Here is a 22,942-nt window from a genome sequence, read left to right on the forward strand (position 1 = left end):
TTGCTTACATAAAAGTTTTATTGGAAATTCTTTGAATACTTGAAGTACAGTGGAGACTGTTTCCAAAACAATACAATTTAGGAGCCTTCCCCTTCACCCAAAGTATCTGTAAAGCAGCAGCTACATCCATCCATCCATACTGTCCTTAATATAGCATCAAGCAGACAGCTGCTGAAACAGCCTTAATAACACAGCCTGGGGCAGGCCACAGCAGCAGCTAGATCTTTCCTGAAGCTGAGCATTTGTGCCATGGGCAGGGAACTCAGAGCCTAGATGTAGCAACTACGTGTTGAAACTGAGGAATGTCCAGAAAAGAGGCACATAACTCAGCCCTAGAGAGTCTCTTATTGCTGTGGCCATCCAGCTCAACACTAGTAGCTTACATAGGCCAGTTTCCAGCCTTTTGAAGAAGAAGAGAACCATGCCACACTGGCCTCCTGCCTTATGATGTGGGAGCTGTAGCTATGTGAGGAACTGCATTAACAACTGAACAAGTATTTGCCTCAGGGAAACCTTCTAGAAAGGATTAGCAAGAATGGCACGATTTCTGCCAGCTCCACAGCTTGTCAGCCTGAGAAGAGGACAGCAGCAGCACTGCCTAGGTGAAGTTCAACATTATGTACTCATGGAGAAGAACCAGCACTTCACCACACCTCTGCTGCTTTGCAGCCCACATGGTACAACTTGCCCAAGCACAGCCTGTATGGTAAGAGGTGATGGTGACCACCTGTCCGTGAGCCATTTTCTACAAGGTGACAGAGACCAGCTTCCTGAGCAGAGGTGAGCCATTCATTCCTTGTGTTCCAGTACCCCTCTGCAGCCCTTTCCCCCTGTAAAAGAAGGTGGCTTTGGAGAATCAAGTAACTGTAAAGCCTGTGTAACCCAGGACCCCTTCTGAGCTATTTGTCTTGGAAGCTTTCTTAAATGTTTGTGCATCTTACCTGCAAGGACTAAGCCATTTTTGTATGAGGTTGCCCTAGAAGTTGAATTGATTGAGTAAGCTAAAAAGGTTCTGGTGGGTAGCTGCTCCTCAACAAAGCTCTTAGCTAGAGTTTTTGAGCTCGCATAGCTTCCCATCAAACACAGCACTTCACATAAAAACTGGTAAAGCTCAAAGTATTGTGTTGCTCTACTCTGAACTTAGTTCCTTGCTCTAGCACTGGCAAAGAAGTAGTGTTCTAGAGAGGAGGTGATGGCCTCTCATCAGCTGCTGGCAATCTCAACTGAAACTTCAGCTCAGCTGAAGACACGGCCACGTTGCACTACCTAGAAGGCTGGTTACTCAGCCATTCTAAGGAAATGAAGATGGTTCCTCAGTACTGAGGCAATGCAACCCCACTGCTGGAGAAAGAAATAAAAAGTATTTTAGGACAGTAAGGGGTCTTCTGGTTGCTCATTCTAGTTACATGTGGGAGGAGAAGAAGAGAACCACAAGAAGATTCTACCTTACCTAAGTTTCTATTTAGTGTTAACTGTGCCTCCTCCTGCCCTTACAGTCAGGCAAATGCATACAACAGCCAAATCAATGGCAGAGCACTGCCAGCCAAATGCATACAACAGCCAAATCAATGGCAGAGCACTGCCAGCCACTCACACTGCTGAGAGCCAGATCATTAGAAAAATAAAATCTCAGCTAATCAAAAGCCAGCTGATTAAAAAGTACCATAAGCTCCCCAAAAATGTGCTTCTTTAAAGGAGCTGCTTTCTGAATGGCTGAAGAACACTGCAACTTCACCCATGCCTATCAGAACACAGCTTGTTACCAAGTCCCTGCCCCTCCACCACCGTGTGCCTTTCGTTCTATCAGTGGGCCCTGACTGGCTGCAATGGGCACACAGTCCCCCGAGTATTGTATGAGAATAATCAAGTCTGTCTTAGAAAATAAATATCTTGGATATTGTCCTGCAAAGCGAGACCAGTCTCACTGGCCAGGGTTCCATGGCACACCTGCTGTCTGCAGTGATCCAGGGCAGCATGACCTGCACTACTACATGAAAACAGAACATCTTTTAAATATAGGTTTCTTTAAAAGCAATAAATATTTCATAAGGTCATCTATTAACCATAAAGCAGGAAGGTTTGCAAGGATTAGAGGAGAGAATCTTGGACTAAGACTCCTAGTTACATAACCCTAAAGAAATAGGATTCCTAGTATTTACAGTTGCAATTCAGAAGCAGAGCCTGTGAATTCAGCAGCAGCACAGCTGCCACACGCAGGCTTGCCAGCGGTCAGCGCTGGTCGCTGCGCGCAGCCGAGCGGTGCTGCACTTGGGAAGGAAACATGAAGGCGTGATGAGGCCTCCCGCAGTGGCTCTGCACAGAAGCCAGAAAGCAAACTTAACTTGTGTTACACAGGTCCCCGAGCTGACGTCTCTCCCTGGGCTCCAGGCACTCACGCTGAAGGCAGAATGAAATGCCCCACTCTGTGGAATGGATGTTCTGGACTTCAACCTCTTGAAATCTGCTGAACTCACAGACCCTGGAAACGAGCCAAAGCTTTCTATGCTCTACCAGGATCAGAGACTGTAGGTGCAAGTCTGTTAGCAAGGAGCTATACCTGGGGCACTTACACCGTAGGACCTTGGGAGGAAGCACACGGCACCTTTTCACAAAGCTCCTCCACACAGAACAGGGACTGGAGAGAAAGTAAGTTTCACACGTTGGAGTTTGACCTTCCATGTCCCTGCTGAAATCTTTAAATTCAAAACTGGCTGTGAGCAGGAAAGGCAGCCCAGGACTGTGAGGTGGTGCAGTTGAGGAAAATCAGCAGATGAGCTGTTAAAGAGAGCAATCAAAGAAAGCTCCCTTGATGGAAGGAACTAGTCAAAGTGAGATAAAAGGCAGAGCAGGGGCAATAGGGACATTTGGTGACGTCATTCTCCAAAATGCCTTGAGAAGGAGGAGCTGGTGCAGCAAAACTGGGAAATGGCTTCACTGCAGGGTTTCTACAAAGGCATCAAACTCTTTGACATTTTTCTCGTGGACTGCCAGCTTCTCTGGTAAGGAGTCCTGAAGGGTGAAGAAAGGTGCAGATCAGGGCTTACTCACAGCAGGCAAGATGATGCTTGAAGCACACACTTTAAGGTAAAAACTGTTTTGAGTCACCCAGCCACTCTCTGCTGCTCTGCATTCCCTTTCCCGTGTGCACAAACCCAGCAATTCTCTGGCAACATCCAGCAAGTGACCCTGAGAAGGGCACACTGCCCAGAGTGTGTTTGCTCTGCAGGAACAGTAGGTGCACTGGGGCCTCTCCTTGTGCAATTTGCACTACCAGCTGTAGCACGGTAAGCTGCTCATGTTGTCACCCAGTCCCCTGCAGGCCTTTGTACTGGCTTCTCCCCACAGGCTGTGATGCTGCCTGCCAGCCCAATACAGTGCTCACCCGGACGTGACCTTCACCAACTACACCAGGACTTTACCTCTGCTCAGGCCGCAAGTTCAGGCTTACTTTGGTGCTCAGTTTGACATGCCAAAGATTGGATTGCTTTGGGGAGTTCACTGACAGCCACAGCAAGCACATGGCAGCAGCTTTCAGCTTGAAGATAAATACTTCAGGTTCAGGGGATCAGACATGCCACCAATTTGCATTTTCAGGAATGTAATAGTGAGGGACCCCCTTTTAGGCAGTTTCTCTCCTGAGAAGTACAGGAAAGACATGGGCCTCCTGTAGTGGGTCTAGAGGAGGGCCATGAAAATGATCAGAGGACTGGAACACCTCTGTTGTGAGGACAGGCTGAAAGAGCTGGCAGTACTCAGCCCAGAGAAGGTTCCAGGGAGACCTTATTGTGGCCTTAAAGTATACAGGGGGCCTATAAGAAAAATGGGGACAGACTTTTTAGCAGAGCTGTTGTGACAGGCCACAGGGTGATGGTTTTAAACAAAAGAGAAGAAATTTAGACTAGATAGAAGGAAGATTTTTTTTTTACAATGAGTGATGAAGCACTGGTGCAGGTTGTCTAGAGAGGTGGTAGAAGCCACCATCCTGGGAAATGTTCCAGGCCAGGTGGGAATGATTTAGTTTAAGATGTCCCTGCTCACTAATAGGGGTGCTGGACCCCTTCTAAAGGTCACTTCTAACCCAAATTATTCTATAATTCCATGGAGATACAACTGCTTTTCAAACTAGGAATAGGGAGAGCATTATAAAACACCTATGATTAACACAAAGAGAAATGTAAGGGTTCCATACCAAATCCTCTGCCATGGACTGTGCTCCAATGTCAATGGAGAGGCTGCTGAGTTGAGGGGGGTTCTGAAACTCACGGTAAAATGTCCCCAGGTCCATTGGCAGAATGTCATCTTTCGAAAATGCTGGTTTCTGGAATCAAAGATACTGCCATTAATTCCTGGTTAGAGACATGGGCTTCCCTTTTGCCTCCATCTCAGGTAAAGTCACCACCTGCTGTCAGTGAACATCTTGGCACTACAGCTGCTGTTGCAGTAATGCAGATTAAAAACTGAAGGGCGGCTCCTGGAGGAGCACATTTTCTTACAATCTGACTTCTTTAGGCATTAAAGAGAGGACACAGGTGTAGGTGGGGACCTGAAAGAGTAATTTGTAGCTGGTGGTTCCAAATAGCGGTGTCACTGCAGTTTTGGGACTGCCAAGCTCTGCTTCAGAGCTGTGAGTCCAGCTCTTTTTCATCCCCTTGGAAAAGCTACTCCTGACATTTGCTGTGGTACCTGCACCTGAACCTAACAGGCAGGTGCAAGGTGTAAAGCAATGATGAGGGCACTTACAAAGTCAATCATAACAAAGTCATCATGGGTGTTCCCTGTGCTGCTGCCACTGGAGCCCTCTGAGTGTAAGCTGCCTTGCAGAGGAGATTCAGTTTCTGGGGAGTCAGGAGGATTAACCTGCCCAAGAAAACAAACAGCAAGATGGTGAGTAGTGACCTTATGATCATGTTTATCTGTGTGTTTTGACGGTGTAGGGGCAGTTAGAAGGTTAGACAATACACAGGTGCTACAGCAGAGGCAGCAAACAGTTATTTTCATGTCTAGAGAGCCCAAGATTCAAAACAGGAAACTTCCTGAAACCAAATAAATCTGAGTAACTAGTTCAGTGCTCAAAACCCAAAGCGTATTCAAGGTAGGGAATGGCAGGGGTGTTGCATAAGGGATGCTGAGAAGGCACACATTGTACCTCTGGAAGAGGCTTACCATGGGGTCGTTATCTTCCAGCTCAACATTCTTGGGAGCAAACATGGCAAAAGGAATGTCTAAGTTGGCCATGGTCACCTGAGGAGATTCAGCAAACAGAATTTCACTAAGATGCTCTGCTTACGCAGCACACATATTGAAAGTCTTTGTGTCAGGCCTGCTAAAAACTGCCCAAAATCACATCAGCAGGGGGCTGACAAACCTCATTTAAAAGGCACAAAATGGAGAGACTGTACTCAGCTGACCTAGTGTAGATAGATATCCTGAGGTGGGATTGCTCATATACCTCTTGTAAAATACAGGCAAGGGTTAATGAACAGTTCTCCTTCATCCACTCAAGAGCAGCCCTAGGAAGTGGGCAGAAGCAGACCTAGCTGAGTGTAAATGCTTGCTTACTAGTGATGGTCTGCTGCATGCTCCTTCAAGGAAGAGAGGCTTGCTACCAGCCTCCCCAGTTTATGAACCTGTGGTAATGGCAGTTCATTGTGAGTCTCAAGCAGAGTATTAAGTCTTCCATTCCCAAATACAGTGTTGGCAAAGTGGGGCAAATTCAGTGGCTGTCATGTCCCAAAGGGCCTCTGTGAAAAGCAAGCCTGTGACAAGGCCTTGTAGGAAAATGCAGCAGTCAGGAATAAGCACCTGCAGTGCCCATGGTTGCCCTGGCATTGGGGTACTTTTTGCTCCTCTGCATAGGAAAACATAGAAGCAGCAGAGTATTATGGTGCCCTCTAAGAAGATCTGCTGCTAGTTACCTGGTTAATGGGTTTGTTGACAAAGGCTCCCACCTTGCGGATAAAGATGGTCTCCAAGAGATCACGTGGAGAGCCACACTTCCCCTCGCTGCTGTTTGAGACTGTTTCCGTGTCCTCGCTGCGGGAGAAAAGAGACTGCTCAGTGCCTCCTGGCACAAGCACTGCAGGGAGACCACACACTTTACAGGACCCCTTCTTTTGGCTGGGGGTTACTCCTAGTATTGGCTGGAGCACAACAGAAAACTCTGTCCTTGTCCCACACCTTCCTCCTCGGTCAAGAGCACAAAGAGGGAGTGGGAAACTTCTGAAATTGGTTTTCTGTTAACACTGGATGAAAACTCTTTAGCCAAACTGAAAGCTGCTGCCAACTAAAAGAGGTTTTTCTTTTTGGACATGGACTTCTAACTTCAAAATGTGCACTTTGACAGCAATTCTTGGTCACTGCTATTCTGTCAGGAGGTGAGGACAAGAGCTAGAACTGTGTCTGCCACTCAGGTTACAAAGACAGCAGTCTAATACATCACAACAGCTACTGCCAGTGTGATTCATTTGCTGCATGGACACTGGTTATTTCTGTGCCCTTTATTTTCCTTCCACAGCTTTAAAACAAAACACACACACAAAATAGGTTGAGTTTTCTGGCCAGAGGACTACTTAGCATATCCAGCAAAGTGCTAATGCAGTTATGAATTTTTGGTTTCCTCATAGCAAAATCTTTGATGCTTCACAGAATCACAGAATTATAGGGGTTGGAAGTGACCTCAAGAGATCATCCACAGTCCAACCCCTCTGCCAGAGCAGGTTCACCTAGAGCAGGCTGCACAGGATGGAGTCCAGAAGAGTTCTGAATGACTCCAGAGATGGAAACTCCACCACCTCTCTGGGCAGCTTGTACTTTAATTAGAACTGTGTGACCCCAAGAGAGGCTTCACAAGAAATAAATATGGTGGCCAAAGAACAGAAGGATTTAATTAGCTCAGACAGGTGATTTGGTGCACTTTGAGGCTGCACTGTTTCCTTTAATCTATCTTTGAGCCTGAAGTTTCCTAATGAGACAGTGACCAGATCAAAGAATCAAAGAATCGTAGAATCAGCCAGGTTGGAAGAGACCTCCAAGATCATCCAGTCCAACCTATCACCCAGACCTATCCAGTCAACCAGACCATGGCACTAAGTGCCTTATCCAGTCTTTTCTTGAAGACCTCCAGGGACGGTGCCTCCACCACCTCCCTGGGAAGCCCATTCCAATGGGAAATCACTCTCTTTGTGAAGAATCTCCTCCTGGAGAATTTCAGACTTCACTTGTGAACTTACTTCATCTTGTTTGGCAATCAGCAAAAGCAGCAGAGAGACTTAAAAAAGATAAAAATTATAATAAAGGTAAAGTTGGCAGTTGTAGGGACTAGCAGGTGTAAGCAGAGGAGGCAGATCACTGCTTGCAGAAAGGATGAAAAAGCTCCAGTTAGAGAAAGTTGCTACTTGTTTCTTGAGGTGGAAAGGCAGGAGACAGGCTACAAACAATAGGTTGCATAGGGAAAACAAAGCTTGTTTTAAAAGGATTCTAAAGGGGCTAGGTACTGGTAACAGATCACCTAAAACCAACCTACCTACTAGAAGGAGTAGCTGCTGAGTAGTGGACTCCATCCAGTGGGGTGCACATCCTCTCTTGGTCAGCTTGAGTGCCATGTGCTGGCTGGCTAGGAATCAGGGGAACTCCCCCCTCTTTGCCTGGACCAATCAGCTAAGATGGAGAGAAACAGCCAAGTTAGAGATCTCAAACTCAGGCCAGTGCCACAGTGCAATACAAAGCAGCTTCCCTCACACTGGGATTGAGTTGTGGAATATGCCTGGGCTTCAGCCCCCATGAGGCTGAGGGAGTTGTCAGGTAGAAGGTGATCAATGCAATACAAACTGTTTTTACTGCCTTCCCACTCCACTCCTCTCCACTTTAGGCCTGTTTTTACACTGCAGAGCTCTGGTCCTCTGCTTCAAGGAGAGGGTTAAAAAAAAAGGAAAAATGAAAATCCTCTTGCTACAACCTCAGTACTCTCTACAGCTTCCTGAGGAGGGCAAGCAGAGAGGGTGGTACTGATCTCTTCTCCCTGTTATCCAGTGACAGGACATGCATGCCTGGGTGTTGGGGAACACGTTCGGTGGAGCGCTATGGGAAGATGACTCTTTGTTCACCACTATGGTTAGATGGTCAAATCCCCTTTATTTCCGTGATACAGTGACTTATATGCATTCTAGCAAGAGGCGTGCTCAGCTTAAGATTGGTTACAGTCAGAGGGTCCAGAGTTACATGTAAGGTGTGCATAGGTTAACTTATCACAACATTCTAAGGGTCAGCCTCCCAGACCACCCACTCCAGCCCCCTTGGTTATCTAGTCTCTGCCCACTGCAGCTGTGTGTGGGGTGCTCAGTTGTTTACAGCTCGATTTCCTAGCCTCGCTGGGAACCAAGGACGTTCTCAGCGCCAGTTACCCATGTTTATGACTTTATGTCCTCGACTGGCGAGAAATTCTTCCACACCTGGGGAGGTTCAGACTAGACAACAGGAAGCATTTCTTTACTGAGAGGGTGGTCAAAAACCACCACAGGCTTCCTAGAGAGGTGGTCAATAGCCTAAGCCTCTCAGTGTTTAGGATGCAGCTGGGCAATGCCCTTAATATGTTTTAACCTGGTCACCCCCAAAGTGGTCAGGCAGTTGGACTAGCTGATTGTTGTAGGTCCCTTCCCACTGAAGTAGTCTACTCTGCCATCACTGTGTCAGCAAAACTCTGGTGTAGCTGCAGCATCACAGGCAGAAATGAACTTCTGTCACCTTTGCTTCGTTGTCTGATGAACAGATGCAAAACTGTCACTCTGGACTGCCAGTGTCACCTATGTCTGGGCTGTGCTTGGACAGCTGCAGGGGCAGCAGCTCTGTCAGACAGCCCGAGTTTGGAATCAGTGAGGTGTTGGGGCAAGCATAGAGGTCTGCTGCCTCCTCTCTTGGTGTAGATATTCCATACGATCCCTATTCCAGTGATTTCGGGGATGCTGAGGAGCCAGCTCCCAGCTCCTGGGCAAGTTGTGCTTTCTCTGTGTTCACCTGGCATTGTTTTCATTCCTGGCAGACAGGACACCAATGCATGCACGAGTTTCAAGGCCTCTCTCAGAGGTACAGGTGACACAAATGGTTGCAATACCAGCCATGCTTGTTCTACCCTCTACAAATACCTGGTGAGGGTGTGCAGCATTCAAGCCACCAGCAAGGAGTACAGGATACCCCATGTCAGCTGATCCAACTCCCAGGGCAGCAGGCTGATAAGAAAGACGAGAGCTGGAAAGCTAAGAAAGAAGAGAAAAAACAAGAAGGGCAAAGGGAGAGGAGAGAGGAAGGGGAAGGGGAATGCCCCACAGTCTGAATAATTATCAGTCACCGAAGAAGGAAGAGGAAGAGTCAGAGGCACAGCATTTCAGGCTGGCAGAGGGATGACAGATTTTAATTGGAAGCAATAAGGCAAGTCATTACTCTACAAAGTTCTTGCTGCAGGAGACTCTCTGGGCCCTGACCAGAAAACAGGACAGTTTCCTACACACATAGGCATGGCTGACCTCCAGTCACAAGGAAGCTCTGCTCTGCAGGCCTGCCTTGCATGCTGGGAAGCTAAGCCTTGTGAGATTGCTTTAGGAACTGCGTGTTGGAAGCAGTGAACCCCAAGAAAAGTTCTTTATCTGCCCCAAGCAGAAACCAGCTGGTCACATGAAATAAAACTTCCCTGGCTTAGCTTGCTTGCCCCCAAGAGGAATGCTCGTTTCAGAGCTCTGTGCGTGAGCCTCCAGCAGTGCCAGCACTGACAAACCTTTACAGGGGTCTGACTGATGAGCACCACTTTTATTTGCATGAGGCCAGTTAAGCTGAATGGAGCACAAGAGAGTGCAGGCTCTAGGGGCACTAGCTGGTAAAACACTCAGGCTTACTGGGCCTTACTGACTGTGTCTTCCGCTAACAATCCCTGCAACAGCTACTGTTTATTTAGGGGTGCTTCTCCCATCTTTGGGAGGCCTTCATCTGCAAAGGCATTCAAAGCAGCCTGTCTCAGTGATGTGCATGGCCTTTTGGGGTTCACCAGCCTTTGCCATGCACAACACCCATTCCACACTGTCAGCTTCGTAGTTTCCTGTATTTGTTTTGTCGTGCTAGAACTACACCTGGCCACGAACAGCATATTCTAAGTATTCTCTTGACGACTCACTTGATGTGAGAAGGCCAGCCCCACCACTGGGACCTTCAAGGTGTCCGTCACCACAGGAGGAGGGGTCTGAAAATGTGCCTTTGTGACAGTAAAAACGCACTGTGCACAGACAGAGACACACAGAAGAAACAAGGAAAAGAGAGAGAGTGAGAGAAGGGGAGAGAGAGAAAGAGACAGGACTTGAGAGAAGAACTAGGAAGAGTTGGATGAACTGAATGCTAGTGAAGAGGTTTTGGCTGCAGCAGCCACACCTACACACAGAGCAGAAGTCTCAGTACTGCCAGAAGCACATTCATCTTGTGAAGAATTGACTGTTTCCCAATCTCAGTGAACCACTCAACACAGGTAGCATTTTAGACTCCAGTGAACACTGAAAGAAAAGTAACTGCCAGAGCCTCTGTCCCACTGCTAATTAGAATTGGTACCAGGCAATGGTGAAGGCTGAGTGGACGGCAGAAAAAGTCAAGAGTAATTTTTCCTTTGTACCAACTGCACCATTTCAGTACTCTCCCCTCCCAGAAGGACTCCTAATCTGCCAGCATCCTGAGGGATTGTATCTTGGCAGGTCTGCTGCACTCTTAGAATAAAGCAGACACAGACTAAGGTGCAATTCAAACACACTGATGTAAGATGAGAACTCACTTAACAGGGGTGGTGCTCCAGAAGTAAACAGTGTTGTAGATAGAAAATGTGAAAAGGGCAGACCAAACCTCTTTTAGTCCCACACTTTCTCCAGTCATGTTCCCACCAAGAGTTTTCAGTTAAAGGAAAGCTAATTTGGGTATTGCCCATGGCAAGACTCCCTCCTGAATTCTGGGCTACTCCACAACACACAGACACAGTCTGTGCAGGCTCACAGGGGAAAAGTAACAGGTATTCTCTTGTCCCATGCACGTTAGGGAAGGCAGGCAGAGACTTGGACAATCTGCCTACAGAACTACACAGTTCCCAGTATTTTCCTGCACATTGTTGGGTGTAGAAAAGTGGAAAAAGAAATTAACTATTTTTTACCTTTCTAATTTCCTTTAGAGACCACTCTGCCAAGAACAGCCTTACCATTCCAACTGTGGTAACAAAGACTGGCAGTTGCTTTATAGCTAAGTGCACAGCACATGGCAACTATGAGCCACAGAAAGAGCAAGAGTGCAGGCTCATACTTAGTATGAATCCCTAGGCTTCATCTGCTTTCATAAAGCTTTTCTGTTCACTGATAGCAAAGCTTCGTATCCCTGGGGAAAATATCAACTTCAATGCCTTAAAATATACTATCCCTGTTCAATAACACTGGCAGGAACACTGGCAAGCCAGTGAAAATTTCCTTATGATACTGTTTGCATTTAACTCATTTTGTGACAAGGCAGAACACAACTTGGCCACAAACTCATCCCCTGCACTCTTCATCACAGAATGAGAAGAGCTTCTCTCCATCAGACTCACCATGAGTGCTGTCTGACTAGTTCAACATTGCCTGATACCCTGTCACCCCAAATCCACTTGCATAAAAATGCTTCCTAAGAGCAGCTCATTTCTAGCTTGTCCACACAGCAGAATATGTTTTGTTAAAGCAGTCAGCAGATGATCTGTTAGAGGGCAGGAGGGCTCTGCAGAGGGACCTGGGCAGGCTGGACAGATGGACGCATTCCAACGACATGAGATTTCAGAAGGCCAAGTGCTGGGTTCTGCACTTTGGCCACGACAACCCCATGCAGCACTACAGGCTGGGGACAGAGTGGCTGGAGAGCAGCCAGGTAGAGAGGCACCTGGGGAGACTGGCTGACAGCTGAACATGAGCCAGCAGTGTGCCCAGGTGGCCAAGAAGACCAATGGCATCCTGGCCTGTATCACGAATGGTGTGGCCAGCAGGACAAAGGAAGTCCTTCTGCCCCTGTACCCAGCACTGGTTAGGCCACACCTTGAGTGCTGTGTCCAGTTCTGGGCCCCTCAATTTAAGAAAGATATTGAGGTGCTTGACTGTGTCCAGAGAAGGGCAGCAAGGCTGGTGAGGGGGCTGGAGCACAGCCCTGTGAGAAGCAGCCGAGGGAGCTGGGGGTGTGCAGCCTGGAGAAGAGGAGGCTCAAGAGAGACCTCATTGCTATCTACAGCTACCTGAAAGGAGGCTGTAGTCAGGTGGGGTTGGTCTCTTCTGCCAGGCACTCAGGGAGAGCACAAGAGGACACAGTCTCAAGCTGCACCAGGGTAGGTTTAGGCTGGATGTTAGGAAGAGGTTCTTCACGGAAAGAGTGATTTGCATTGGAATGGGCTGTCTGGGGAGGAGGTGTAGTCACTATCCCTGGAGGTGCTTAAGAGGAGGCTGGATGAGGCACTTAGTGCCATGGTTTAGTTAATTAGTAGGGTTAGGTGACTGGTTGGCCTCAATGATCCTAGAGGTCTTTTCCAGCCTTATTAATTCTGTGACTAACTCCTCAGCATCTGATATGGGGCTTGCCACTGCTTCATTCTGTCCGGAACACCACTCCAATTATACTTCACTCAATGTTTCACACCAACAGCAAGAGATTGAGAGTCTTTAGATTGTCTTTACAGCTCAGTAGAGCCACCTGCTTGGCTGGACAACAAGGCAGGACATTCCCAATATTTAAAGCTATAGGACAACTGCAGATCTGTCCCAAGTCTTCAAAATACAGGATTGTGGACCCAGATATATAAGGGCAGTAAAAGAGAGAGGAATTGGAGTTTCTGGGGTTTGATGTTCAGAATGAAACCATTATCTATTTATTTTAAATTGCAAACTGAAATGAAATTTGCATGGATAGGTGAATTACAGAGTATTAAGCCCCTTGTTTGATACTATGACTCAATTAGTCTGCTGATATTTATTCCTGCTGCCTCAGCTCCTTTTAAATAGTTCAACAAAGATAGCTTTTGTCTTTTTTCCTGCTTTTCCCTTCTGCAGTGCAGAAAACATGACTGTGCTCTAAGCATTTTCCTTTTCTCACTGTCAGTCTGGTGCCACTGCTTATGCTACCTGGTATCAATCTCCTGAATTCCTCTTGCAGTATCAGTATGTGAATGTCTAAGCACACTGCTCCCCTTTTCATGCACATCTCAGCCCAGAGGTTCTTTTACCCTTTCTCAGTAATAATTCAAGTTTTTAGTCCTCTAGCATTCTTTTGAAGCTAGTATCTAGGTTTTACTCAGAGTGTAACAGTATAAATAACTCAGACATTCAATTTTAATTAGCAGCAGGAGTTGATGTAGGAGTAGACACTACTCTAAACAGCACTTGTTCCATCTAACAGCCAAGAAAAAGAAGCCTGGCTTCTCTTACCTGAGATGGTGGAGAGGTGGAAAAAGATGTGGTACACACTTCTTGGGAATCTTCTACTGAGGGGTACACTGCACTAGTGTCCTCACCACCTCTAAAGCAGCAAGAGGAGAAAAGCTTCTAACTGGAAATATTCTTTAGAACAAACAAAGAGTAAACACAGTGGGACAAACAGGGAGGGTGAGAGTATTTGGGTGAAGCTGAGAGGAGAATTATGAAGGGCTCTCATGGACTTGGCAGAGTTGAGGAAAACAAAATGTGAAAACTTTAATTTTCCCTGGGCACTTCTCTTCCACTCCCACACAGAAACACTTCTTTCCATGTTTTACCTATAGGTTCTGAGATACCAGCTAATGCTGCTGGCTTCAGTGTTTATGGAACCATTGCCAAATAACAGCACTGGTCCCCATCTGACTACCCTCAGGTGCATTTTAGAGAAAGCAAACCTCTCGCCTACAAAGATAAACTACACTCTGATCTTTCCCTGGTGGAGATATCTGGACATGTGTTCTGCAGGAGGGTTATTTCACTTTCAAATTCCCAAAGGCAGTCAAGGTTAAACATCCTTTGTGTCCAAGTGCTTGTATAAGGAATGTGGAGAAATACTGAGGCCTGCTGCAGTCAGCCTTCTAAATGTGAGGAGGAAAACTCCACCCTTCCTCATATGGTCAGATATGTCAATTTGGTTGATACTAATCCTTCTCCAGTGTCCCTTCCCATGCAGTCAGCAGAGTGGAAAAGGCTCTGTATTTGGGCATAACTGATGCCTTCACCATGGCCCATGGCTTCAACTCAGTATTTCCTCACCTGTAATTGCAGGGATGCATGGGTGAAGAACTGGGATAGGGGCGGTCCACAAAGTGATCAATGATAATCCCCATGATGGGAGGGGTCCTCTCAAACTGCCTGCAAGGCAACAAGCAATGGTATTACTGGCTTTTTTCCTCTCTCACCCCAAGTCATGGCACCCTCAGAGAAAACCCCTGTGTCTGTTAATGAGACTGGCACAGCTTTACAATTCATCCCTGCAACTCCTCCAAGCACGCATCAACAATTTGGAGTTCTAGTGTGGCTCAGGGGCTACCCAAATACTCTCCTTGCTGTAAGACATAAGCATGGAAGAGAGTATTCTCCATGGAAGAGAACCTCAGCAGGAAAGGATAAGCAGAAGGGAAAGATTTAGGGGCTCATAATATGAGTGGTTTAACACTACTGCAAAATAGTGTCAGACCTGATCCCATTTTCTCACCTGGTTGACATGAAAGCAAGGTTGATTCTGTAGGCACAAGACAAAGTGATGGTGCCCACTGGAGTTCCCACTGTCCCAACACGGACTGTCTGGAACCCTGTAAGGTTAAGGAATTAGTGTTGGTTTCACTGATGATTTCTGTTCCATACTTTCCTATTCTGAGGTTATATTAACTACTTTCATTACACCTGGCAACATGAACTCTGAAGACGCACACAAAATCTAACAAACCAGCAGCTCTAGGCTGCTTTGCTGGTAGGAAGCAACATCAGAAGTTCTGTAGATGAAATCTATCTTGATCTAAAATGGTGCTCTGAAGTGCTGAGTAGATCATGATCTCCTGACCAGTCTTGCCCCTTACCAACATACTTCCATTTTCTTATTTCAGTTCTAGATCACTGGAGTCAAAATGGCAATCACCCTGTATGTTGTCAAAGTGCCAGCATTACACCTCTCTTAAAGTTAACATGTTTAGAAATATGTGAGGGGTGAATGTCAGGAGGACAGAGCCAGGCACTTCTCATTGATGTCCAGTGATAGGACAAGGGGCAATGGGTGCAAGCTGGAGCACAGAAGGTTCCACATGAACATAAGGAAAAAAATCCACTGTGAGGGTGACAAAACACTGCAACAGGCTGCCCAGAGAGGTTGTGGAGTCTGCTTCTCTGGAGGCATTCAAAAGCAGCTTGGACATGTTCATGTGTAATCTGCTCTAGGTGATCCTGTTCTGGTAGGAGGGGTTGGACTGGATGATCATTCAAGGTCCCTTCCAACCCCTAATGTTCTGTGATACCTGTCACCTTATGACATAACCATTCACTGGTAGGTTCAGATGAAAGCATATTTAAACCCCAGACTTTGTTTTCCTTGTACTTAGGAACAGAAAGAAATGGCTATCAAGTATGGAAACCAGTCCTGCTCTAGTCTGTGTGTTGCTTAATCATACCTTCTCCCAAGCCACTCAGCTGCACTTCACCAAAATATATCCTGCAGACAAAAGAAAAAGGCATTAGGTCCATTGGAGACACAAATGCTAAAAGCACCCTTATTCCTTTTTTGTTATTAAATTAATTTGTTATTAAATCCAGCTGAAAGGCTGGAACTACTTTTCCTCTTTAGGAAAAAAGCAGAAGTGGCTGGAATGCCCACCTGAAAAGCTCTACCAGCTCCTTAAAAAGACATGTCATATAAAAAGAAAACAGCAGCCCAATCAGAAATTTCTCTTGGAAGTTTTTTAAGCCTCTGCCACAAGCTTACAGCTCAGAGGAAAAATGTGGAGTGATAGAAATTTCATAGATAGATCTAAGCCTAACAGCTGATATTCATCATGCTACATAAAAGATCAACTGTGCTGTAAAGAGACCTACTCTTAAGTATATGCCAAGGCAGCCATGGAGGCAAAACCAAAGAATCAGTGGCTGGGGTTTCTTTCTGAGTCAGCTGCACAACTGGCAGCAAATCTGAGTCTCAGAATCATCTAATCAGCAATGCAAACATGTTAAAAACTTTTCTAAGAGCCAGCACCAAAGGCTGGAAGGTGATAACCACAACCAGTCAGATCTTACAGGCTAACAGCTGAACTCAGTATTTGTAACCGAGTTGCAAATTTGTAAGTGCTAGAACTGTAGAAGTGGAGCTGAGGCTGCATCTTCAAAACAGAATAGCAGGAGAGTCTGAATCTACACTGCAAAAGCTGCATTGCAGTTATGTGCAATGTAGACAGAACTCAAATACAGGCCAGACCCTGAGCAATTGGGTATTAACAAGAAATGTAACCATGCAGGTTCTGTACTCTTCTCAACATGGCAGGAAAACAACACTTCACAGCTTGTGCTTAGTTTTCTTTTCAATAGCTGGGGTGGAGCCTAGAGGGTGATGTCTATAGCCCAAAGGTCTCCTTCTGTCACTGATCAGTGGTACTTAAACCCCCATAATTTGAATTTGTCACCCATCCCTTTTTTACTGCATTTGCAGCTGCAGTCTCTGCTGCTTGTATTTCAAATGGGGAGTTTCATGTTCTGCTTTACCTGTACAATATTACATATTCATGGCCTTGTTTCCTTGAGAGTCTGTAGGCTGGAGTTACCCTGGTTATAGCAAGCAAAGACTTCAGCAGTAGAGACAGCCTGTTGTATACAGTGTATGAAACTTTTATTTCTTTGTCACACCTATGAAACACAAAAGAAAAAAAATTACTCTTTTGCTCCTGACAAAGTTGCTTGGTTTGGTTTTGGTTTTTTAGTCAAAATGAGTCTGGTCCAATCATTTCAGTTTTATTGCCAAAATGGTAAAACAAAGCCCTGCTGTGGCAGCCACCAGGTAAGAGCCCTACTTCAATCTAGTCACCTCTTGCAGAAGTAATTGCTGAAAAATGCCATGCAGCCTTCCACTGAATAGAAACATCTTTTGAGTATTAAAAAAAAATTGCCATTCAACACTGAGGATATGGATTCTTGTCTCTGAGGAAGCATTCTGGGTGTAATGGAAGAATGAGGAAGGAGTAAATGATGAGTTAATTTTCCTGATGCCAGTATTAAACAGTTTGCTGCACTAGACAAAGAGGGGACATCCCTCTGAAGTACCCCAGGCCACACAGCCAACTTGTGCTCATTCATCACCATGGAATGAGCAGGCTTCCCTGTTTCATCAGCCAGAACACACACACACACAAAGAAAGAGTGAAGAATACACTTACTTTTCATTCATTTCCAGACACCAAATTTCCAGCTCCATGGAGTCCCCCTGGATCACGGAAAAGATAGCAAATATTTGCACCTGTTCATCTCTCATTAATGATTACCAATGGCCACACCTCTGAATGAAGATGTTCCTCCTGGCTCCCACTTTCTTGTAGTGCAACAGCAGAAAAAGATGCACTGAAAGTCTCCCTGCACAGTTTGATTGCCTGAGGGAATACCTTCCCCTCAGAATGGCTAAGCTCCTCATAGCCATGCTGCTCTATCATGTATGTGTTTGGCTTCAGGGATTTGCAGTGAACTGCCTCTGCTAAGCAATCATTTATTTTCATTAACACACCACCTAACTTCCTAGATTAAGGTATTTTTACACTGTCTTGGCTGAAAGGACAGGAACTCTGGTAGGTGATTTAAGATTCAGGTTTAAGAACTGCCATCTGTTTTGCCTCAGTTCTCACCTCTGAGGTTTTGAGAGAAATCTCCACGCACATAGACCGTCCAACTGCAGGTAGTTGTCCTGCCAGGGCCTTCTTTGCTTCATGAGTGACCTCTGGTATGTCTTTGATTGCCAAATTGAACTGCAGAATGAAAGAGATGGTTCATTTTTTTTCCATTTCTTTGAAAACCCTGCCTAATGGTGCACTGCAGACAGACTCCTGGAACCACATGTAGCAGACTAGGTCAGTGTCCACTGAAAGATTTATGAAACAGAAAATTCCCTGATGGGCATGGGCTTTTCATATTTGCAAACATTTCCTTGGCTGCTAAGTCAAACCTCCCTACTCCTGCTGGCCACAGCATTTTTAACAAAAGCCAGGATGCCATTGGCCTTCTTGGCCACTTGGGCACACTGCTGGCTCATATTCAGCTGTTTGTTACAACCCCCAGATCCCTTTCTGCCAGGCAGCTCTCTAGCCACACTGCCCCAAGCCTGTAGCATTGCTTGGGGTTGTTGTGAATCAAGTGCAGGACCTGGCATTTGGCCTTGTCGAAGCTCATCCCATTATTGTTGGCCCATTGATCTAGCCTATCCAAGTCCATCTGAAGAGGCTCTCTACCCTCATTCAAATCAACACTGCCACCTAACTTGGTGTCATCTGCAAACTTACTGCTGACACTCTCTATGCCTGAATCAAGGTCATCAATAAAGATGTTAACAGAAAGTAGTCCCAACACAGATCCCTGAGGAACACCACCAGTGACCAACTGGATTTAACTCCACTGACCACCACTCTCTGAGCCCTCCTGTCCAGCCTGTGCTTTATCCAGGAGACAGTGTCTCATCCAAGCCATGAGTAGCCAATTTGTCTACAAGAATTCTGTGGGGAACAGTATCAAAGGCTTTTAGAGAGTCTAGGAATACAACATCAACAGCCTTTCCCTCGTCCAGTAGCTGGGTTGTCTTGTCATAGAAGATCAGGTTGGTCAGGCAGGACCTGCCTCTCATAAACCTATGCTGACTTGGCCTAGTTGTTGTCTATATGACGTATGATGGCATTTGAGATGCCCTGCTCCATGACCTTCCCTGGTACCGAGGTCAGACTGACAGGGCTACAGTTTCTTGGATCTTCCTTTCTGCCCTTCTTGTAGACAGGCATCGCATTTGCTACCCTCCATTGGTACCTGCTCAGTTAGCCAGGACTTCTGGTAAATAATGGCAAGTGGCTTGGTGAGCACACCTGCCAACCTCTCAGCTAGGAATCTGTGAACTGCAGAGCTGCAAACTCCTGACAAAAGAACTCACCATCCACCCTCAGCAGATCTTGGAAATGCACCTTAGCTAGCAGGAGTTGCTGAGAGGTATCACTTATCTAATCAGCCCCTCAGATCCCAGAGTTAACAAAGGTAAATCCAAGATAACACCAGTGAAGATGAATGGAACACAGCAGTTATTTTGTGACTAGTTACAGTCTGCACAAGGCTACAGCACTGCACTGTGTTCTCAATACACATATGCATGCACATGCACACACAAACCCCAGCAGTTATGGAGCTGCTTTAAAAAGCAGGACTTTACCCAGTCAGAGCCTGTTGGAGAGGAAGATGATCGGGTACAGATTTTCTCCCCAAGTCGGGCCTGGACAATCACTTGTACCGTCTGGAACAGAAAGGAAATGATACACACTCATGCTCTGAGCTCAGCAGATCCCTCAGTTTGGAATTGGAGCTACACAAACTCCCAGTCAAAAACAACAAAAAAAGAAAAACCATCTGACTAGGATGTGGAAGAGTAGTTTGCTATGCTGATCTTCACGTTTAATCAATTTAAGTTATTGAATGCAAGAGGTAAATGTATTTCAGACAGAAAAAAAGCCCAACATTTTAAGCTGACCTTTGTAATAACATGAAGTCACTAAGTCAATTCTGCAACCAGGAGTTGCACAGGTTTTGGTAATACTGAAAGAAAAGCTGCAGATCTATCCTGAAGCTGAACACCTAAACAAAAGTCAAGTGCATCTGTGTATTTATACCATAGCCATTCTCAGAGTCTCTGCTTGCATCTAGGTACCAACTGAGGCCAAATGTATCAATGTAATTCAAAAGAACATTCTGGTGTTACTGCTTTTGGATGCATTACAAACATTTAGATAAGATGGAAAAGAAAGAGTGGAGCCCAGCAGGTGGTATACCCAACAGCTGGTTAAATGTGTTGATAGGAGCCCAAAGCTGACAGAGGTTTGAAGTGTCTGTAACTGAAATCTATAGCAGCACACTTCCAGGGGAAGGAAGAGGTTCTGAAGGTTGAAAAACGGGGAAAAGATGTTTTTCAGGTTACTCTCAGGAATCTGCCATATTTGACATCAGCTTTTGTTGCTTTGCGACTTTTGGTGGTTTAGCTTTTGTTGCTTTGCAGCTTTTGTTGTTTTAGCAAAAACAAAACAAAAAAAAGAAGCCAAACAAACCCCAGCCTGGTTGCTCTAGTCAAAGTGTGGCTTTTCTTAAGAAAGAGGCGTTTGCCCATAGGAGAAAAAGTTAGAGAAAAAGTTACCTTTAAAGCAAAAAACTTGATGAACTTGTCCAGGTCCTTCCTGTCCTGGGAACTGAGATCAGTGTCCATTGCATATAGCAATCTGAAACACAGCACAGGAGTGGGAATGAAATGCCAAGGTTTTAAAAGTGCTAAGAACTTTGTGGGAGTGGTTGTGAGGAGTAAATGTGAATTAACAGGTTATCTGGTCAGTGCAGAAGATACCAAAAAAGGAAAAAACCAAAGAGAGCTCACAATTAAAACTGGGTACAAGTTCTCCAGTTTTTCTAGCTTAATTAACAAACCAACCCCAAACACCACACTGAGCAGATTCTATGCCAAGCTATGCATCAGACATGGCAGTCTGGGCTTCAGAAATAATGCATCTTCAGTAGTCAGCATGGGTCAAAAGCAAGTCAAATTGTCTTCTGGAGCCTGAAATTCCAGAAACAGAACTCCAGCAGATACTGACATCTAGATAATAAACCACTGCTGGAAAAAGCTACACTGCTACTTTACTTCCAACAAAATGAAGCTTGTAGGATGCTTGCAGAAAGTACTTGCAGAAAAGTTTACCTAAAACCAACAAAGATAGAGTTATGCCACCAGATAGACCGATTTTTTTCTTGTCACTTCTCTTGAAAGCTCTGACAACAAATACTTAGTTTCCATGTTCACCCTGCCTTGGTTTTCCAACTATAATTGTTTCCAGCCTTGCAATGAACTTACACAGCACCTGAAGCAGGGCAGGGCAAGGCACTAATCAGGTTTGGGGCACCACTGTAGCACATAGCCTGGGATAAATCACCATTTTTCTGTCTCTCAGTTTCTTCCGGTGTTAAGTTAGTAATCATACACAGACCTTGGGAAGGAAGTCCTTATTTAACAGCATTAATTGTACTTTTTTCTCATAAGCCTTCACAGCATTAATTCACTCTTAATTCCTGTTGCCATTTTTCTGTGCAGCCAGCCAGCTGGCCCGCAGCAGCTTGTCCAACATGATGTATTTAAGGAACGTGCTGCTCATCACAGGAATGCTGGCGGTCTAAGGTTAGTGAGCAGGAGCAGCTGCCCTGCTCGAGGTTACTCCACTCGGGGTCCTACCTCTGAGCAAAGACTGAGCTCGCAGCAAGGTATGCCAGTTATACAAATTAAAGCTTAGCAAGGCAAAGGGGTGAAGAGCCCTGCTCACACAGAAAATATCATATAACCTTTTCATGATGACGTACATCCAGAACGTCTACTTGCAAAGTCTCCCTTCATAGCAGTAAATACCTACTTCAAGTCATGCTTCCAAGAAGGGCTGCTACATGAGAGCAATTTGTAGAGCATTTTACAGAGAAAAAGTGTTGCTTTCTGAATGACTTGATGAAAATGGACATCTAATATAGTTGAAAGTTCCTAGGCTAGACTCATTCTGCCGCTCCTGGCGCTGTGCTGTTCATGTTACAAATTATAATGTGATCTGAGGACTAATAACACAAGAAATTCAACATGGGAGGCATTACCAAATTATCCTTTGGGTATTTCAACCTCCTCACCAAAGTGTAATGCTTTTTACTTTTCTGCTAGGGAGAGGGATGCAAAAGGAAGTCAGCACTTATAGCCTTAGGTATTTAATTGATGTAGCACTGACTTAAAAAAAGAAGCAGCAGCAAACCAGCAGCTTTTTGCATAGATACTTCCCACTACACAAAAATAGATGAAAATGACCTGTTATTATCCTTTTGATTTCACTAATTGAAGGTGATAAGGGTTGAGGAGACCTGAGCTTTCCAACAAAAACTGGCTGGTATAGGCAATAAAACGCTGCATTAAAGAAATACCTATTTTTCCTTAGTGAAGGGAATGCTGACATTTAGATACCAAGATAAATCAAATTATCTTTTAATGTGGAGAGAAGTGAGAGGCATTTCTGTGTGAGAAAGATACAAGGAAGTATATATCCTGATGTTGTAGGAGAACTGTCAAACAAATCACCTACATTTGCCTTTTGGGGCTAGAAAAGAATTCTGGTATCAGCTATTGCAAGGCATCCAGGAATGAATGGAAGGTGTTAAGCTCACTGGTCTGTTAGGAAAAGGAAGCAAAACGGATGATCAGCACAGAAACTTCATGCAGAGAAGTGAGTTATAATAACTATATACCAAGTATCCCTGGAGAGGAAAGAAATAGCCACTAGAGCCATGTCTTGGGCTCAAAGAATGACAGCTTCACAGTTCTGCTCTGCTGCAGCAATACTGGGATTCCTCCTGCAAAAACTCAAATTGTCTGTAACATTCATGAAGCATTTGGAGACTCATACTCTTACTTCTCCAGCTCTAAATGCCAGCAATGGCTGACTCACTAGAGCCTACAGAAGAGCAGAAACCATCAGGCAAGATTTCCTGTCAGGAACCTGTAACTATTCTAGGGTAAGGTGTCCATGTCCATGCCCATGGCAGGGGGATTGGAACTAGATGATCCTTGTGGTCCCTTCCAACCCTGACTGATTCTATGATTCTATAACTCTAACTTCAGGAGGGAAGCTGGGGCTTTGGAACCCATCTCCTGACATGTCTAAGGGCTATCATTGTCTCCTTGTATT

The 22,942-nt window shown here is 45.4% G+C and overlaps 2 protein-coding genes across 9 annotated transcripts in view; one reads left to right on the top strand and one right to left on the bottom strand.

Annotated features, from left to right (window-relative positions):
* ATG13 (autophagy related 13) overlaps positions 1-22,942 on the bottom strand; it is a 26,055-nt gene continuing 3,113 nt past the window's right edge. Inside the window, exons 2-18 of one of the 8 annotated variants that reach the window (XM_064145204.1) lie at positions 20,377-20,458; positions 19,405-19,485; positions 17,846-17,965; positions 17,387-17,433; positions 16,719-16,859; positions 15,638-15,678; positions 14,692-14,788; positions 14,250-14,348; positions 13,446-13,536; positions 10,157-10,255; positions 9,138-9,221; positions 7,523-7,656; positions 5,916-6,033; positions 5,164-5,241; positions 4,741-4,857; positions 4,190-4,318; positions 1-3,009 (exon numbers count right to left, since the gene is read on the bottom strand). In XM_064145204.1, the coding sequence (XP_064001274.1) occupies positions 2,932-3,009; positions 4,190-4,318; positions 4,741-4,857; positions 5,164-5,241; positions 5,916-6,033; positions 7,523-7,656; positions 9,138-9,221; positions 10,157-10,255; positions 13,446-13,536; positions 14,250-14,348; positions 14,692-14,788; positions 15,638-15,678; positions 16,719-16,859; positions 17,387-17,433; positions 17,846-17,965; positions 19,405-19,485; positions 20,377-20,445 (1,623 nt within the window). In that variant the 5' untranslated portion in view covers positions 20,446-20,458 and the 3' untranslated portion in view covers positions 1-2,931. Of the gene's footprint in view, positions 3,010-4,189; positions 4,319-4,740; positions 4,858-5,163; positions 5,242-5,915; positions 6,034-7,522; positions 7,657-9,137; positions 9,249-10,156; positions 10,256-13,445; positions 13,537-14,249; positions 14,349-14,691; positions 14,789-15,637; positions 15,679-16,718; positions 16,860-17,386; positions 17,434-17,845; positions 17,966-19,404; positions 19,486-20,376; positions 20,459-22,942 lie in introns of all 8 variants that reach the window. The other 7 variants (XM_064145209.1, XM_064145195.1, XM_064145239.1 and 4 more) reach the window with 7 other exon arrangements.
* LOC135176963 (WW domain-binding protein 11-like) overlaps positions 4,643-22,942 on the top strand; it is a 21,861-nt gene continuing 3,561 nt past the window's right edge. Inside the window, exons 1-2 of the mRNA XM_064146856.1 lie at positions 4,643-4,884; positions 21,322-21,405. The gene's annotated coding sequence lies outside the window, so the exon portion shown is untranslated. The remainder of the gene's footprint in view (positions 4,885-21,321; positions 21,406-22,942) is intronic.

This window comes from Pogoniulus pusillus, chromosome 1 (assembly GCF_015220805.1).
Source record: "Pogoniulus pusillus isolate bPogPus1 chromosome 1, bPogPus1.pri, whole genome shotgun sequence".
Taxonomy (NCBI): Eukaryota; Metazoa; Chordata; class Aves; order Piciformes; family Lybiidae; genus Pogoniulus; species Pogoniulus pusillus.